General features: G+C 37.5%; 1 protein-coding gene across 1 annotated transcript; it reads right to left on the reverse strand.

The window, feature by feature from the left end:
* Positions 1–1,711: 1,711 nt before the first annotated feature.
* On the reverse strand, positions 1,712–19,538 carry LOC131850152 (transcriptional repressor p66-alpha). Its single transcript, XM_059200326.1, has 21 exons — positions 19,452–19,538; positions 19,010–19,066; positions 18,839–18,920; positions 16,970–17,102; positions 14,142–14,293; positions 13,259–13,399; positions 12,617–12,711; positions 11,647–11,752; positions 10,950–11,033; positions 9,668–9,766; positions 9,158–9,276; positions 8,414–8,630; positions 7,977–8,118; positions 7,654–7,725; positions 6,648–6,762; positions 5,557–5,630; positions 4,648–4,697; positions 4,223–4,310; positions 3,419–3,544; positions 2,725–2,869; positions 1,712–1,969 (listed from the first exon to the last, which is right to left on the reverse strand). The coding sequence occupies exons 2-20, from the start codon at positions 19,045–19,047 to the stop codon at positions 2,736–2,738; spliced, it is 2,067 nt and encodes a 688-aa protein (XP_059056309.1). The 5' UTR covers positions 19,048–19,066; positions 19,452–19,538; the 3' UTR covers positions 1,712–1,969; positions 2,725–2,735.
* Positions 19,539–20,062: the final 524 nt, after the last annotated feature.

Below are 20,062 nucleotides of genomic sequence, written 5' to 3' on the forward strand. Positions count from 1 at the left end.
TGTTTCCATAAAACAGCTGTATCTCGCCCACCTTCAAGTAAGTTCAATATTAAAATACACAAAAACTGTCTATCGCCTAATGGTACATCCAACGCTTACTGTAATTGTGACATTATCAACAGGGTGGTCTCGCTGAGGTATCTTGGAATTGAACTGGACGAAAATTTAAATTTCAAGAAACATATATCAATTACCGCAAAAAGAGTTAGAAAATTAATGTACACAATGAAATTATTGAGAGTCATTTCAGACAACACTACTCTGAAATTGGTATACTTAGCGTTATGTCAGTCTTTAATAAATTATTGTCTACTAGCCTGGGGAGGTATTACGAAGTCCAATTTAATTCCCTTAGAAAGAGCTCAACGAGCTGTTCTGAAGGTTTCTCTAAAAAAACCGCGACTATTCGACACGATGCAATTGTATAAAGAGGCTGAGGTCCTGAGCGTGCGCAAATTGTTTGTAATGCGAGTTACTGTATACATGCACAAATATGTGAAGAGTCTACCAACATACAAAGATATATTAAAGAAGAGAATCTATAAAGCTCCTGTGTCTAAGGCTAAAACATCATTTGCTCAACGTCACAAAAAAATTCTCTTTCCACACATATACAATCAAATTTGCAAACTAATTGATATAAAACACTCTCAATTATCAGGTTTAAAAACACTCCTCAACAGTATACTGATGTCCTGGACATATGAGGACACTGAGAAAATACTAAAACCCGTAATATAAATTTAGAGAATTCTGAAATATTCTAATGATTCTATATGAATTTACAACACTTCCAAATAACATTCTTACTCACTCAAACACACACACACACACACACTCACACGTACACACATACACACACACACTCGCCGACTAACAAATACATATCTGTAATTTTTATTATTGTATTCTTTGTTTATTTTATTTTATTTTTTGTCATATATTACTAGTATTAATATTATATAAACACTAAATTTTTATATGCACTCTGATCGCCGTACCTATGTAACGTTAACTGTCAAACCTGCTTTGATTTCCACGATACAGGCATTGCCTAGTGTGGGGTCATAGTTACAATGTTATTTAAGTTATATTTTATGAAATAAATGTTATTCTATTCTATTCTATTCTATTCTTATTTTACCAATCTGAAATTTGGATCTTGTTAGATGATTTAATATTAAGCACAGAATATTGTTAAATATATAAAACAATATATTGCATACAATCATTAATACTATGTAAAAACAAATACTTATTTTTAGGCTAGTTGTATAGCTTAAAAATAAGTGTTTTACATAAACAATTTTGTTTTATAATACTTTTTTATTACAATTTTTTTATTAAGTTTAATAATACTTTGTTATAATAATACTTATGTTAATTAACTTGTTAATGTTTAATAATTATTAATTATATCGGATATCACACTTTTCCGTTCGGAGAATATTATGCCATATAAAGAAGCACTATACGTAGACAAAAAGTAATGAAAATGTATATTATGTGAATTTAATTACTTTGAAAATACAGTAAAAAGTTTTCACTATTCATGTGACTACTATTTTTGTAACCAGCAAATTCCAATATACGAAAATTGATTATAAAATAAAAAGAATTAGTGTCGCACAGCCATTATTCTACGTATATTTCCGCACTGTAAAATCATCCGGTATACACTAGGGAATGATCATGTAATAAAACAATAACATATACTTATGTCATTTATTATATTAATTAAAACTGTTCATATAAAATCAAATTATCCTTATTTACTCGCACACTAACTTATTTTTATTACCATCAAACTTAATCCTATATGCTTTACGTATTCATGTAATGTTGTGCATAATTGATCTATTGTTAAAATGTTTCGAAAAACCACTTATCAACTAAATCTATCTAGCTTACGAATATTTCTTACTATACTACTTTCTTCTGAAATGCATCATACTCCTGTACACCTTATCTGAAACCAAAACGTAAATACAGACTAACAATTTCTAATTTATTACACGTCTTCGCAATATTTTCTTTTGTTCCTGTGGACACTTTCGAAAGTCCCAAATTGATAGATATTAACAATACATAATTTTAAAAATAAAAATAACTGTCGATCATTTTTTATTTAATAACTAACCTAAATTGAATCAAATAAGACACAGTAGATCTAAGAACAATAACATAGAATCAATTATTAAAATGGAAACTTAATCATACGTTTGGCAAATTTTAACTTAGTCTATTATCAATATATTATTGAAACGATCGCATGTACAAATGTAAATTTGAAATTCGTTTGTAGGGTGAACGCGTCTGACGTCACGCAAAAGTATAACATTTATTTGTAAGGTTTATGTTCGTGGACATCTGATTCAGCGGCGATGTTCCTGTCTATAGGCGACATGAAAATACCAAATACTATATGTAGTGGTCTGTTAGAATATTTAGAAGAAAATAAGAGAAAATACATACATGATTGTATGATCTTTATTTAGCAGTTGTCAGATTATTAGATATGTATTTATGTCTAGTATATGTATGTTTATGTACATGTATTATATTAATTCTCTGCACCACCTATGGCTGAATGAGTGTGGCCGCATGTGTGTGGGGTAAATCCCCCATATGCACATTAAAGTTATATAAATAAATATACAGTTATGTAATTATCCAAGTTTTCCATAACATTTTCATACTAACATAATACAACATGATCAGTACCTGCATTCAGCTCACTTCTGTGGCCAGGTGTTGCGTGAATGTTGACCGGGGATCATGTCCAGTAAGTACTGGCGGTGCGCTTCCGCCATGCGTTGCATCTCGGCCGCCATCGCCGCGGTGTTGCCACTATTACCACTCTTGCCAGCTGTAATAACGAATGTAGAAGCAGTCACAGTGCTCGACATTTACATATTAAACTGTGTTTGGAATACATACTTCAAAACCATTGGAAACCATCATGATAAATGCCTGGTGAATTTATCACGATGTGCTAACTGACCTGACCTCATCTTCATCTTATCATCCTTCACTGGTGGAGTAGCGTAAACCGTTACGGACGGATGCGCTATTCCATTATCATTAACGTTTGACGGTATCGGTGGACTACTGGTTTAGCACACCGCTTTTCTTTTAATGGTCGCGGGTTCGATTTCTCACACGGTACAAACTTTTTGTAGTTATGAGTATGATTGTATCGGTCTCAGTGTTTTCTATGTATTTACAAAATAATAAGTATTTTTATTAGTCATCTAGTACACAGGAGACGAACTTTGTTGACCTTGGGACTAGATGACATTGTGTGAGTGGTCCAGGCGTATTATTATATAATCTGTACTTGTTGTTTGGGTTTTTAGTTTAATTTGATGGAGTATCGTGTGGCGACGGTAGTAAGGTATGGTGCGTGAATACGTACAGCGCTTACCTAGCGCGGAGGCCTGCGCCATGGCCAGCTGGTAGGTGTAGAGCAGCGGGGAGAACTGCATCATGGCCGCAGCCGTAGCCGCCGACGACATGCCGCCCGCACCTCCGCCGCCCAGGCCTGACGCACGACACACAGATATACAGATACACAGATAGATCATTTGTATCTACACTTCACGAAGGCTGACTGGTAGAGAGTGCCTTTAACATTAACTCCGCCTTTTGTACCATAGTTTATTGGTCTTAATATATTATGATACAAAAGGCATAAAGATAGATCATTTGTATTTATTTAATAATTATTCTACTGGTCAATAAAGCTTCAATAAATAAATACATTAGTTATATATAATATGATATTTGAAATTTCATAGAGTAAAAGGTCATATATATACATATATATCATACAAAAAAAAGAATAATTTCACCAGATTGCAAGCGCTACCCAAGAAAATTCTGTGGAATGCCTACGTGAAAGTATATCGAACGCTTAATACAATGCTGGATTACCATTTTTTACCTAGATTTACAAAAATGATTTTTTTTTTACTTTATAATTTAAAATTACAAATCCTTTAGAGTTGATTTTCCATAATTTGTAATTTTTGTGTTAACGCAGCTGTATTAAAAGTGCAAAATACATATACTACATTATTCATTACAAATACCAGAACAAGCAGATATTGGACAACGAATGTATAATAAGTTAATCATACAATTAAAGAAAAGATAAACATTTGGCAAGAGCACACTTGTGTAAATACAACAAGGTGTATAAATAGAAAACAATACCCACTTCTAAGCAGCTGGTGTTGTAAGGCCTGCATGGCGGCGGCGCTGTGTTGCTCGAACGCCATCTGTGCAGCTGCCGCGGCCGCCATTTGCTGGAACCAAGAACAACAATTATTGCTCTTCAAGTTGCATCAGCATCTTGAAGCTGAATAAACAGGCTATGCGACTCATACATTGGCGCAGTTCAAAATTTTTTTCCATGCCCATAGATTAAAACCAAAATGTAAATAATATATAAAAAACAATTTTGTATTTCATCTCAGGATTGCATGAGCACCGGAGCTCTTCAAGTGCTTATTTTTTTAAATTTCTGTACGAGCATTTTTCTCTTAAATAGAGCCCGTTAAAAATCACCCATAAATTTGATAAAAATTCTGTTCCCTCAATTTTTGCGAGAAGTGTATATTATTATACAGATGACTTTAATACCTGATGTTTGCTGCTGCTGCTACCTTGGCTCGTTCCACTCGATGAAGACCCTTCAACAGACACATAGCGGATAATACTCTATATTATTATCTATATACAATAACACAAACCATCAGGGATCTTCTTAGTCCCCTGATGTTGGTTGTACCTTTTTGTATATGACATATTATTTAGGTCAAAGGAACTGAATTTGTATAAGCGACCATCCATTCATTCAGTTAGCTTAATTTTCAGTATTTACCCCTGCCTCTAAACTTCTAGTCACATCTGATTACAGTTTAGTAATTAAATTTGCGTTTTTTATTATGTACCGAAACAACTAGAAGTTCTGTATTTGTGTTGATAGGACGACATAGTATATACCAAACATAAATTAATAGCCATTGTGCATTTATCTATACTCGCGAGCAATCAAATCGACTTTAGGTCTATACCTCTTCATTGAAACATTGTTTTAAGTGAAAGAATACAACATTTTAATAAAAATTATATTGAAACTTATATAGTCATTAAATAAAACAAATATCAACATGTTCATTTGTTCATTTATAGTATATTCGTGATGATATAATACCATGAGCTTATTTCTCATTCAGTTTTTTTTTCTCCTAGTATGTGCGCGATGAGTCCTAAGACTATGAGCGAGTCTGTTCTGTAATACTGTCAAGTAGAGCGTCTTCCTTTTGGAAACTTCTACTCATCTGTATTCTAGAGCTACTGCCGGTCTTCTAGCTCCAGGATATAATGGCGTTTTAGTCTCACATACTGTTCAATGGTGAGTTATCGAGCAAGTTTGTTAGGGCGATGGATGTTCTTTCTCATTCATTTTAATAAAAAAAACTATGATTGCATAGTGTTTAGTGTGATATATGGTAGTAGTATATAATGTTTGGATACACGCTGATTTACCTTTACCTTTCTTGGCGGGCACCTCGGAATCTCGCGAGCGGTCAGCGTGGTGGCGCAACTCAGACGACGACGACCTGACAGACCAACAAACCAACATATTGTATTTGTACAGCATATTTATTATTACTACATTACTTAATGGCTTTAACAAGATGTATTGCCATTAAGTATATTGTACATATTATGTAATCGGGTTATGGATTTAATATCCCGTTTACATAATATGTACAAAATATATCATGGATGAATACAATTGTTAACAACCAAGAAAAAAAATTTAAAACATTAAAAAAGATATCGATACATTTTTAACAGCATCACATAAACTCTAAATTATTAGGTTGAGTGCTGTAGCCATTCTAAAAAATTATTGTAATTTTTTAAATTTTAAAACTATAAACTTAAGTTGATTTTCCCAGAAGTAAAATTTTAGTGTAATTTATAGTAAAACATGTCATCAAATAAGTTGGTACTTTCGACCTTATGTCTACAACATTAAAGTTGATTTCCGAATAAATAAAACGTGTAACTAAAAGAAAATCTTGGAAAATCGATTTTAAATATACAGGTAATTAAGTCAATATTCCAAGGTGTGAGTGAGTGTGTGTACCTAGATATATTAGATTTTCGAATAAAATGTTTTAGTGAATCGTATAACTAAAAGAAAATGTTTAATTATTGACTTTAAATATATAGGAATTAAGTTGATATTCCAAACATAGTGATGTGTACCTATCTAAATTCGATAATCGAATAAAACTTTTTAGTTAATAGAGTAAACAAAATAAAAATTTGAATCATCGACTATAAATATACATTAAGTTGGTATTCCGAAGTGTGTGAAGTTCATAGTGGCGCGAATGAGTGCGAGTAGTTGGTTGTAATATAGACTTTAAATACACAAACATTCAGTGGATATTACGAACATAGTAGCGCGAGTGTGTTGAAAATCGAATTTACCCAGGTACATGCCCTGGATAAATTCGATTTTCGAATAAAATGTGAAGCATGTAACTAAAAGAAAATATTGAAGTATAGACTTTAAATAGACTAGCATAAAGTTGGTATTCCGAACATAGTGGTGCGTGTACCTGGGAGGTGGTGGCGCAGGTTTGGGCGCGGGAGGCGCGGGGGTCGCAGAGTGAGCGGCGGGCGCGGGGGACGGCGCGGAGCTGCGGCCGCCACCACGTGACCCCGACATCTGCGCAAACGTCAATAAAGTTAGTGTTTTTCTTCTTTAGCCCACCTTTTTCTTAAACACAGAGCGGGTAAAGGTCGTCTGCACATATAGCCTAATTTACATTACGTCTCACGTTCTAATAAATAAATTTGAATTCAGTCATTTTTTTTATGTAGGTTTAGTTGAAAGACTTTTCTGTTGAAGCACTACACATAAAACATTTCATCGTCCACTTAAATTAAATATTTATCACAATGTTATGAATAGGTAGAATATGAATTAACACAATTCACTTTACAATACATCATTACATTATAAAATTTGTTTGTTTTGCAATGGGGAGGCTGCGGGCGCGGTACCTGTAGGCGGTGGGAGTGCGCGGGGGGCGGCGCGGCGGGCGAGGGCGGGGGCGCGGCGGCGGGCGTGGGCGGCGGGGAGGCTGTGGGGCCCGGTACCTGTAGGTGGTGGGAGTGCGCGGGGGGCGGCGCGGCGGGCGAGGGCGGGGGCGCGGCGGCGGGCGTGGGCGGCGGGGAGGCTGCGGGCGCGGTACCTGTAGGTGGTGGGAGTGCGCGGGGGGCGGCGCGGCGGGCGAGGGCGGGGGCGCGGCGGCGGGCGTGGGCGGCGGGGAGGCAGCGGGCGCGGTACCTGTAGGCGGTGGGAGTGCGCGGGGGGCGGCGCGGCGGGCGAGGGCGGGGGCGCGGCGGCGGGCGTGGGCGGCGGGGAGGCTGCGGGCGCGGTACCTGTAGGCGGTGGGAGTGCGCGGGGGGCGGCGCGGCGGGCGAGGGCGGGGGCGCGGCGGCGGGCGTGGGCGGCGGGGAGGCTGCGGGCGCGGTACCTGTAGGTGGTGGGAGTGCGCGGGGGGCGGCGCGGCGGGCGAGGGCGGGGGCGCGGCGGCGGGCGTGGGCGGCGGGGAGGCTGCGGGCGCGGTACCTGTAGGTGGTGGGAGTGCGCGGGGGGCGGCGCGGCGGGCGAGGGCGGGGGCGCGGCGGCGGGCGTGGGCGGCGGGGAGGCTGCGGGCGCGGTACCTGTAGGCGGTGGGAGTGCGCGGGGGGCGGCGCGGCGGGCGAGGGCGGGGGCGCGGCGGCGGGCGTGGGCGGCGGGGAGGCTGCGGGCGCGGTACCTGTAGGCGGTGGGAGTGCGCGGGGGGCGGCGCGGCGGCGAGGGCGGGGGCGCGGCGGCGGGCGTGGGCGGCGGGGAGGCTGCGGGCGCGGTACCTGTAGGCGGTGGGAGTGCGCGGGGGGCGGCGCGGCGGGCGAGGGCGGGGGCGCGGCGGCGGGCGTGGGCGGCGGGGAGGCTGCGGGCGCGGCCAGTCGCCGCTCGATCTCCTGCTCCTGCTGCAGTGCGCGCACGAACGCTGTCTTGAGACGCGCCGTATGCTCCGCCTGTATGCAAACATCAAAGTTTATATGTGTTGTCAATCAACGCACAGATTTATATAGATATTCAGTCAGATGTTCGCCATTTTGCAATGACAATAAATTATTAAAAAAAGACGTATAAGCACGCACAGAGTGTCGAACGCGGGAATGCACCAGCCAGAGGCGCACGTGATCTTTCTCATTCTCTTTGTCTACATTTACATACACATTCTTTCCTGCGTGAAAGCAGATTCCTCATCAAAGAGCGAGTGTAAAGGCAGTTATACCTACCTAGATATAACAGAGTGGGGCGTGGTACCTTGAGAGCGCGCTTGACGTTGCCGGAGACGCAAAGTTCGCAGAGGCGACGCGCGGTGGTGGCGGGGGCAGAGGCAGGCGCGGGCGCGAACGTGGCGTCGGGCCGGCGGGCGTGCGGCGCGGACCGCTCCCAGCGCCACACTGGCGTGAAGTCACACCCGCACTGCGCGCACACCGCCGGCACGCTCGACCGCGGCATGCTGACGTCGCAACCCACACTTTTTTTTTTTCAAACACATGGGGCAAACGACTCAAGCATATACAGCTAGATAGGGCTTTATTTTATTGTATACTAGCCGTGCTCGCTGTTTCACCCGTGTTAAGTTACAATATAAAATATAGCCTATGTGTTATTCTGATGCATAAGTTATATTACTGTAAAGTTTCATCAAAAACCGTTCAGTAGTTTTTGCGTGAAAGAGTAACAGACATCCATACTCACAGTATGGATGTTTGTTACTCTTTCATTATAACTTTCGCATTTATAATATTAAGATTACGATATTATTGTACACCTAGGCGGAGTAGAATGGACTATAAAAATTCACGAGGTAATCCACAACGAAAAATAATAACTTACTGGAGGTAGTGATATCAATCTTATCACTAACACTACTTTGTTGTCTCCGTCTCGACGAACTACACAGTTCTACATTGGCTATTTACATATGTATAGATTTAATACACAACAGAATGTTTGAAATTAAACTGTTTCATTTATTCGTCTATATAATATAATACTGACCGATCCTCGTTGGTTATGTAGTCGACCACGTGTTCAAGTCCCACGAGGTACACGAAGTCAGTGTTGCTCGGCGATGGGATGAAGTTCATCTCTGGTGGCGGTGGTTTTGGTGGCGGTATCTAATATAATACAACATTGTGTAAATCAATTAATAAATTCCGCTGATAGCATTATTAAAACCAACTTTATTTCAGAGAGATGCTAACTAAGTAATCTCGCCTTTTATTTACGTTTGTAATAGATGATGTAAGACGATGCTAGCTTGGAACTAGATGGTGCTGTGCGATCAATTCACACAGCACCATCTAGATCTAAGCTAATCAGAGCTTGTGTTACGTGTACTAAACCACTGATAGAAATACTTAATAGTTTTATTCTTTAAATACACGCATAAATAAACATATAAGATTCAGTACAATAAAAAACATCTTAATAATACAAAAGTTTGCACTGTGGGAGGAATGGAAATCGCGACACCCGACCACATATGTTAGTGAATGTTATGGATACCTGTAGGAGAGTCTTCTCGAGCTGCTTCCGCAGTGCGAGCTTGGCGGCGGCCTGACGCTGTGCCGGCGTCTGCGCATCTTCCGAACTGCGGGAGCTCGCCTGACAAACACAATGTACAAAAATCACACACAGGTCACAGGGCTACTTCTTAATTGTATATCAAACCGGAAAAAAACATAAAGTAACAAGTACTCATAAACCGCTAAAAAGCAAACTCGATAACTGAAACAAAGAAGTAAATTAATAAATTGAAAATTATAGCTCAATACTTTCAATTTAACGTAAAAACTTAACAAATTTAAAAAGTTTAATAATGTGATCAATTCAGTGTAAAAAGTTTAAATTTATTATGTTTTTACGTATGTATGACAGTTTTAAGAAATATTTTCAATTTTTCACCATACTTCTTTGAGGAATTTTATTCAGTTTCATAGAGCTACTATCACTGGCTTTTGCTGTACATTTTAGGACAAACTACTGGCTGTTTCCACTGACAATGTCTGTGCGTTAATTTAATTCCCTTTCAAATAGTGCTAATTAGATAATATCCCTTCACTATACCAGATGGGGTATTAATGGGCATTGTCGAATTATATATTCACTCATGTTAATTTACACATATAGAATACTAATTTCATGCCTTGATCTAATAAGAGAATTGATAAAGTAAATGCGTGAATTGCGTGAAATATGACAACACAATTTTTAAGAATACCATATCGCTTGGCCATTCATTAAATAAATATCAAATAGTAAATGAATTGAAATCACATTTATATACTCACGGCATCACTAGTACTACTCGTGACAGACGAATTATCCTGAGCAGGCTTGTAATATAACATTTAAAAATATATATTATAGTGATATATATTATTACTTGATTTTTATATTGTGTAACATATCACAAATACTAACTCTAATCTGATAGCACATATACATCAATGGTAACAGATTTTAACCTCTAATGAAGATGGAACTGATTGCTATCTACACGTCGAACTATTATTAAGGTTCTTCATCAACGTCATAGAACCCAGACATTATTACCATTTTTATGAATTTATCTGTGTATTTGTATGTACAAATGTCAGAAACAGCTCTCCGAATTTGTTTGTGGTAAGCTCCAATCAACATTTTTATTTGTTTTATTCCAATAGTGTACAACCTATTGTTCTTCTGACGGTACTGTACCACGGATAGGTAGTAGTGAGCTCATCTAGATTTTAATATAAAAGTTTTGGCAGTTATAAGGTAATAATTACAAATGTATTGTAATTACCTTAGAGACGTGTTGAGAAGCGGGAGGTGGTGCCGGCGTGATGGTCACAGACGGAGTGATGCTGGCGCCTCCGCCGCTCGATGACTGCACATACATTATCATAAAAATATACAATATCCCTGAACAAGAGCTTGTGTTATGGGTATTACACAACTGATAAATAATTAGATACATTTCTTTAGTAAATATATACATAGACAATACCAAGATGGATACAAATGATGATGCTTAGGAATAAAATTGTTTGCACCGTACGAGAATAGTACCCGCTAGCATCGGAAGTAAAGCGGTGTGCATAACCGGTAGACCACAGAGGTCGTCAACCATTAAAATGTGTAGTAGCGACTATAGGATAAAAATTCTGAAATTGGTTTGAGGTAATATGGATAATAAAATAAATATGGTTAGCCTCTTACGGACAAATACAATCGTTCCCACCTAACAAGCCATATTTAGGAATCATGCATATTCGTATTACTGGTACTGTTTAGGACACGTTAAGTATCCTTGTATTATTTTTTTTAACTACTTTAATGCCGTCGGCCGTAGCCGGCTTTTACAGCTTCACCGGACCAACGGCCAACTCCACTCGATTCCGCGGTGTGGTATGTTCGGGGTCGTCGTCTTCGCCGGCGAGGACGGTGTCGTGTGTGTGGTGTGGTCAGTAAGTAGAAAGGTAGGTGAGTGTAGCCGTCACCTGCGAGCGGTACGCGCCGGGCGTGAGCGTGGCGCCGCCGGGCAGGCTGGCCGACCGCCGCGACGAGCTCGGGCCGCCGCCCGCGCCCGCCGCGCCGCCCGCGCCCCCCGCGCCCCCCGCACCGCCCGCGCCGCCCGCGCCGCCGCCGCCCGCACCGCTCGTTCGCTGCACACCACACACCTACATATACTTCTCTACATATTGTTTTCTAGAACTATCGTAGTGCCGTTCGCCGCGGCCGCCTCTACGGCGTCGGCGAACGATAGCGCGCGCGTGCACATGACACTACGAACCCGCGGGTGGAGTTATTGCAGTAGTATTACCTCTGGAGAATTCTCACGACGTCACCTAGTCTCGAGGTGAGCGGAACTCGTTGTGGGTACTGCACGAGTGATATAAATACTTAGATATTTTTGTCAATGTACACATAATATATGCAGAAAATACTGAGACCGATACAAACAATCATACTTATGAATACAGAAAGTTTGTACCGTGCGCAGAATCGAACCCGCCACTATCGGGAGTAAAGCGATGTGCTGAACCGCTTGACCGCCGAGGCCGTCCATCACTTATGAGGCGGCCGAAGGCCAACTTCTACCTAACGTATATGGTGTTCTTCTGTTATTTCATTCATATTAAAGTAGTAAAATAAAACAAAATAATATGAACACGGGCACAGACACGGGCGAAAGAAAAGTGAATACTGAATAATTAAATTGCACATACAAGTTTATTTTTTATGAATCCTTAGTAAGCAGTGAACACCCTGTTAAAATAGATTGTCTGAATAAGAATTCAAATGAACATTAAAGTCATAGAGAATAAGGCCTACTTTAAAAAAAACTTCAGTTCACTTGCACTGTAAGAGTGCAGTATGGAACAGCAGTGTGGGAGTGTAATGGGAGTGGAGTGTGGGAGTGGAGTGAGGGCGCGGAGTGTGGGAGTGCAGCGTGAATGCGAGCGTACCTTGGCGTGCTGGTGGGCCGGCGGCGGCGCGGGCGTCACCGTCACTCCGGGCGGAACCACGCACCCGCTACCCGCCAGAGCTGTGCCGGTCGACTCCTGCCGAATATTACCAATCAAATCAACTCTTCTTAAAGCATCATCAGATTTTCTACACCGGTGGCACGTGGGTCGGCGGCATTGTAAACATGTACAAGCTTATTTGAAAAGAATGCAACCTGAGTTTCTTGTCTGTTTTTCTCGATTTGAAAGCGCTCTGAACAGTAGATTGGACATATCATATCTTTATTGTAGACTCTAAACGAATAAACATATTTTGATTTGGATTTAATATTCCATATTAACTTTTTGTTATGGCACAATAGTGACGTATCGCTTGTTGCGACGAAATGATGAACTGAATTAGGATCGTTTTGCTTTCGCGTCTTGTTATGCATATCCCACATATACAAATAAATAATGTATCTCTCTTATGTCCTTGTATTTTCTTATTTGAATCTATTTAAACTTTCATGAGCGGGATAACGCTAAACTGTACCTATACCTACTTACATACAGGACAAAACTTTATAGAATAAGTGTATTTATAAAAAATATAACGATTGTATAGTACATAAAAATGCTAAAATATAGGTACTATTGTTACTTTTGCTGGCGGCAAGCCTGTGACCTGCTGCGACTGGCGGATCTTCCTCAGCAGAACTAGGCGCGTCTCTTCAGCACGGAGTTTCTCTCTGAGGGCTCGCATGCGACGTTCCCTCTCCCATATCTCGGCGCTTGACAACTCCTACACGACAATATTACAAATGTTATTAGGCGAAGATTACATATAAATACGATATAGTACGGATTACAAATCCAGCATATCGTGATATTAATTTAACCCTAGTAGTTTAAAGTATTGACGCACTTCTATATGTATCGCACGCTATTTCCACATCGTGATATAGATCATAACTTTACGTGTAACATTATATATTAGCCTTGGTCTTAGATCCATATTAGCCTTAGATGAAATTGAAAATATTTTAATAGTATACCAAAAGATCTGAATTATATTTCTAGTTTCGAAACTTAATGGCTCATTGATGTGGGAACCACTACAAATTTCGATTTCAGTTTGTGAGCTAGCTCTAACTGCTAACAATATTGTGTGTATTTGTTGCATGGTTACTTCAGTCAAAACCATAATTCATACTATTTCTCATTCTGTGCTCTTCAATTATAAATTTAAATTCACCTTTCGCTAAATTTGATTATTTTATGCATCTGCATCTTATTTATTTAACATAGAGCTCTTGCCACATTATACAAAGGAACATAAATATATAAATAAGTTTTGTTTATTTATAATGCTTTATTGCACCAACATTAAAATTAGATACAATTAAAAATAAAACAAAATATTAAAGAATGAAACAGGTTCAAAAGGCGATCTTAATCTAAAGCAATCTCTTCCAGACAACCTTAGCAAAGAGTGTTTCTAAAACTACAAAGTCAGGATCCCATGAGAGAAAATAATTACTCACCTTATGTCCAAGGAGCGGTACAAGTGGATCATTCTCTTCATCTTCCGAGTCCTCATCGTCACGGGGGTCCCGCGGTGACTCTGGGCCGGCCCCCACCGAGCTGGGAGTTATCGACACGTTCACGGCACTTGAGTTCAATTTGCTGCTCACATCTGCACGACAAACATTCAAAGACCTCGTAACGTATGTATGGTGGCGCGAGGTCAGGAGACTGTTAGTAATAGGAGCTTCATTGCTAGCAATACCCTTTCAATTGATACCCCGTCCAATTAAAACGGAGATCGACATTACGACGGCCTGAGCCGAGGTTCGAACCCATCAGCAAGAAGTTGGCCTTGAGCCGCTCTAAAGTCCTTTCGCGGGTTTCAAGTGCCAGTTGTAAGAATAGTCCGAAAAAGCTATCAATGTACACTAACTGGTTAACAAAGCAGTAATTCAGGAAACGTGATAGCTAACTTTTTTTGATTTTGTATACAATTGGAACGGCAAATACGCTGAAATCCCAGCTGATAAGTGTCCGATACGTGGTAACGGTACAGCATTACTGACATCACGTATCAAGTTACGCCCGTCATACCCTCATCTATTAAAACTTCATCCTTATGATCATCCTCCCTTGGTGCGTAACCCAACTGCACCAGCCAGTATATAAGGATATACCTTATATACTGGCTGGTGCAACATATTATCCAATTATCATTAAAAAAAACCTACATTGCTGCAGAGCCAAGTGTATACTAAAACAGCTTCGCAAACAAAGTGGAATAGTTATCGAGACAAATTCTTTAAAAGCTACATATACATATCAAATATTTTTTTCTTCATTTTATAATAATATCTAAGAAAGAAAGAAAGAATGAAAGAAAAATATTTTATTCAGTGCAATGCAATTATCTGCCGCTTCCTTAGTGGCGACAACCTTTCGGACTTTTTTTTTTCATAGCAAATCATATAGACAGGTAGAATCTGTGTACTAAAACGCTAGAACACAATGATCTGTGTTAACACATGAATATCAGGGAAAACAATATCAGGCAAATAGTATAGTAATTATAGGTATTGCAGCATTTGAAATAGTATATATTATTGACATAGCGAATATACTGTCTCCATGAACTGTGCTCCTTAAAGTGATTCTGATTACGTAATGGTGGTACTTGGCCATAAACAAGCTTGATTAATAGACGAACGTAGCAATAAACTTTCCTCTATATTAATACAAGCGTCATTAATGATAATAATAATTGATGTCAATAAATATTTTTTAATAATTAAATATTATATTTTATAATTCCGATATTTCGGAAGCAATATAATAGCAACATTCCTTTGCAGATTATTTGAATTGTCTTATCTACAAAACACAAAGTACCAAAGAGTAAACATATGACATGCTTGCCGAGATAAGAGAGACACAGTCTCTTGATTTATAGATAAAAGCAATAATAAAGGTTATTTTATAACAGAGATAACCTACATTTATATTTGTATTATTAATACCTATAAGCATTATGCACTTGTGATCTTTCATTAAAAATATATTGAATCCCAATGCCGTATTAATTGCAATGCATTATATATATTCAATAGTCTACCATAATAATTTTATCAGCAAACTTCTAGATGTTCTCACTTAATTTAACTTTAGGTACCACTTTCATTTGGTCTAACACTTACTTTAAATTGAAGTGTTACATATAAATGTGGACGGTTATAAAGGCAAAGGAAGGCCGAAAAACAGATGTATGGACTGTGTAAAAGATGATATGGTAAGAAAGGGAGTAAATAATGAGATGCCTGTGAACAGGGATCAATGGTAGAGAAAAACATTACGCCGCCACCAAATATTGTAATTAGGATAAAGAAAAAGCAGATGATAATGATGATGACTTACTTTAAATTGAATATATATTAGTCACCTGTAGGCATAATGTTACATATACCAAAAATATGTAACAGATGGCTATCTGTACATGGAAGATATATGAGAAAATCTAGTATTTTGGGACTTTACCAAGGTAGCAGAATCCATTTCAAAGATTCTTAGAACTTTTGTCTGTGCATTTGTATGTAAATCTCTGAAACGGCTTAAATACACGGTAATGTACTGTGGTAAGTTTCACTTAAACTTATGTGTTTGCTTTAATTCAATAAGTTTACAAACAAAAAAGTTATAAACTATTTGGAATTATTTCAAATACCACGGGTGCAAAGTCCCATGCTCGGCTAGTTTACAATAAATCTTTGGAATAAACCCATTTGAAGTTACATAATAGGTTCAAATTTGTGACACCCTGTAATTGCTATTTGATACGGGTGACATCCCGATCGTAGCAACAAAGTTATCTGCGTCGGTACCTCTGTCTCACTCATTTATTTGTCGGCAAATGTGCTTTACAAACTGTGAATCATATTTGTAGAAAACCTTGGCAGAAACACCTTAGGCCGTAGGCATAGTAATTAACCAATAACCTGTGACGTCAGATGACGACGTGCCATCTGTGGTGCTAATTTGTCATTCGGGGACTTACAAAACTTACACCAATTTATCTTCTCCCCCCCCTCCCCTTATATCACAACTCACATTGTTATAGTTAAAATTTCGTGTTTTTACACTATCTAGGAGCGACTACAGACACAACAGCCTATGATTAGATTTTTTTTACTCAACCAACACTTTATTATACAAACCCCTATTCCTTACCATAAATTACGAACTGTAGAAGTAGCAAAATATGGGGCGTCATGTCAGGCAGGCGATGCCTGTGTTGCTAAGACTAACCTGTCAGTGTAGTCGCTACTCTAGCAACATAAAATGCCTTATTTACCTGTGAAAGGCGCCGGTGATGGCATAGAGGGCTTCCGATGCGGAGGCGCCGCCGGCAAAAGAACAATGTCTGGGCTCTCTGCATAACTACGCTGTTCAGATCGTGGGCGTAACACACGTCGTCCACTTGCGCCCTAACATACATATTCAAATATATATTAGCTTTATCTGAATATATTATTTCACTAGTAGTACATCTAGCACTAAACATAACTACATCATAATTCCAGACTAAACAGTGCATAAAAATGTAAATAGAGTAAGCCTATATAACTTATTTATATAGGCTTACTGTATTATACATAATATAAAAATAATAGCTAATAAATTAAAAAGATAACTTTAATAATACACAGATCCATGCATTGTATAAAAAACCTCAGATGTGTCAATATACACTTTGTAGTTAAATACATGGCCATTGTAGTGTGGATCCAATTGATACTCACAAATACAATAATCTTACTAATATTAGAAACACACAAGTTTGTGAGTGCAGATGGATAGATGGTTGTTGTTACTCTGTCACACAAAAACTACCAAATGGATTTTAATGAAACTTTACAATAACATACCTTATACATCAGAATAACACATAAGCTATAAATATTATGGTGAGAATACATCAGGTAGAAAATAATTATATGACAAAAATTAAACCATGAGTAATAATAAGTCATTCGTAATATTATGTGATTATATTATTAATACTATGATAGAAAATAATAATATATAACTAACAATGTTAATATAGTAGGTATGTATATCCTAATATTATTTAAAGATTCTATACAATATTTCCTCATATGTATATTAAGTTAATTAAAATATTACTATGCAAATTAAGGATAAGCAAAAACTAACAATAGAATATTGAATATACTTACTCTGTCAATCTTTTCAGAATGCCATAATGAGAAATATTATTATTTATTTATTATTATTATTTATATTATAAGCACACATTAAATATACTCTATTTTTAATTGTGCTTATAATATAAATAGTTTGAAACATAATAGTATAAATATTTCAGTTTCAAGTTATAAATGTACAATATTGTACTATTGAATAATAAAGTTCCTTTATATTTCTTATAAATAATCAGATACCTTAATCAAATTAATTGTACTTTATATAGTCAGTTAACACTGATTTATATATAAATAATTATTCATTGTGAGATATGAATGTTGAGTTTATAGCAAATACTGCACAGATAAAAATTACATCTTCGTTACACAATATAGTCTCACTATTTAGCAGTCCTTTATAAGAATAGGTTATATATACCCTACAAACATATTGATAGAGAATTTGTGTGGTGTTTTATTACTGGTTTACCTTCTCTTACATTTATGTTAGTTACTTTTCTTATTGCTTCTATTTTATTCTGCAAATCTCACAATGTAACTATGAGCATATGTATTAATTGCCTTTTATGGCATCACAGTGTTGACATAGTCTAGGGTTGTCAACCCCAAATTTATTCAATTTAATTTACAGTAGTAGAGTTGCAATTGTTCAATTATTAAGTAGTGAAAATAGGTAAAATGAACTTTAAATACTTCAAATAATAATATTTTTAATATAAATCATATACACTGAAAAATGCACTTAAAATAATTATATTTTTTAATAAATTCAATCGAAACTAGTTGTTTTAAAAATCCAGGATGCTGCCTAAAATCTATTCACCATATCCCAGTACACTACAAAAACTAAGACATGTCCTGGGAAAACTTTAAACTAAGTTATTCTATTTGGCAACTCTAACTTATTCTATTCATATTCAAGTAGCACACTAATTGTTTTTTTATCTTTAAGTAGTTACTTAAAAATATATACAAGTAATAAAAGTTTAGCTTACATGAGGAGGTGGCTGTGCAGGTGTAATGGTCAACCCACTGGCTGTCAAAGCCCTAAGTTCACTCAATTCAGGTGGTAATGACCTGGTACATAAAATTATATAATTCTATTAAAATTAATTCATATAACGTTAATTGAAAAGTGATAAATTTAAATAATGCGAAATAATCACCTGACACTTAAATCTACAGCGGAATCGTCTACGTCCATTGTCGTAGGTAAATAGTCACTGAAAATATTTATTAATTGTATACAAAAAATCGATACTGGTATGTACCTACAATAAAATAAGAATCATATATAATACAGCTTTATTTGATAATTAGATCAGGTAACCTTCATATTTTCTTTTAGAGGAAAAGTTTGGACATAATGTTTTCTATATTCACATGGATATCTGAATTACTAAATCGATTAATTTATGGAATAATGAACACGTACACCAAGCGGTTGACAGACAAAACGAAAGAATCAAACCAAAGGTAAATGACAAGACAATGGTTTGGTATTATCCTCTTAGTTTCTTTTCGTATATATATGTGATACTACACGACACTGATTATCTTATTTAATATGCGTTAAGGGTTATAAACATATTTACTAATAATACTAACTTAAAATAAGTATATTAAGATAATTCTAAAATAAAATCCCCACGAAGGCGAGGTTTGCGTTTAGAAAGATGACAAACAATGCCACAGATCATAAAGATTATGTCATGTCACAGATCAAAAAACCTAAATACGCTTGTCTTTTTCGAACATTCAAGTAGAATTTTATAAATCAAGAATCTTATTAAGCAAGAAATATGTAATAACCTCGATATCTTGATTAAAGATTCTGGATTCAAGAATTGGTATTTATAGTCTTATTTGTTTCATATAAATAATCATGACAAAAGTGCTAGGGAGAACATTTTTTTATTGCGAGGTCTCATACGGAAAATCGTTTTCTATTCGACTGAAACGAAATTAAACTATATATTTATTATAGAGATAAAATTCAAATTTCATCAAAAGTAGAGACATAAATTCTTTAATATTTTAAAGTTTTGTCACATTTTTTTCATTAATTCACTATAATTTATCGCAGAATATGTCACTTTAGAGTATTATTTTCCTTGATATAAGTCAAAGAGTAAAGTAAATATACCAAAGGATATGTGTTCTGTGTCTGTGTCTCTAATAGTCTGTGGAGTGGAGAACAGACTCTCGATTATTTATTT

Source organism: Achroia grisella, unplaced genomic scaffold (genome assembly GCF_030625045.1).
Source record: "Achroia grisella isolate CSIRO2021 unplaced genomic scaffold, CSIRO_AGI_Agris_v1 utg702, whole genome shotgun sequence".
NCBI classification, from domain to species: Eukaryota; Metazoa; Arthropoda; class Insecta; order Lepidoptera; family Pyralidae; genus Achroia; species Achroia grisella.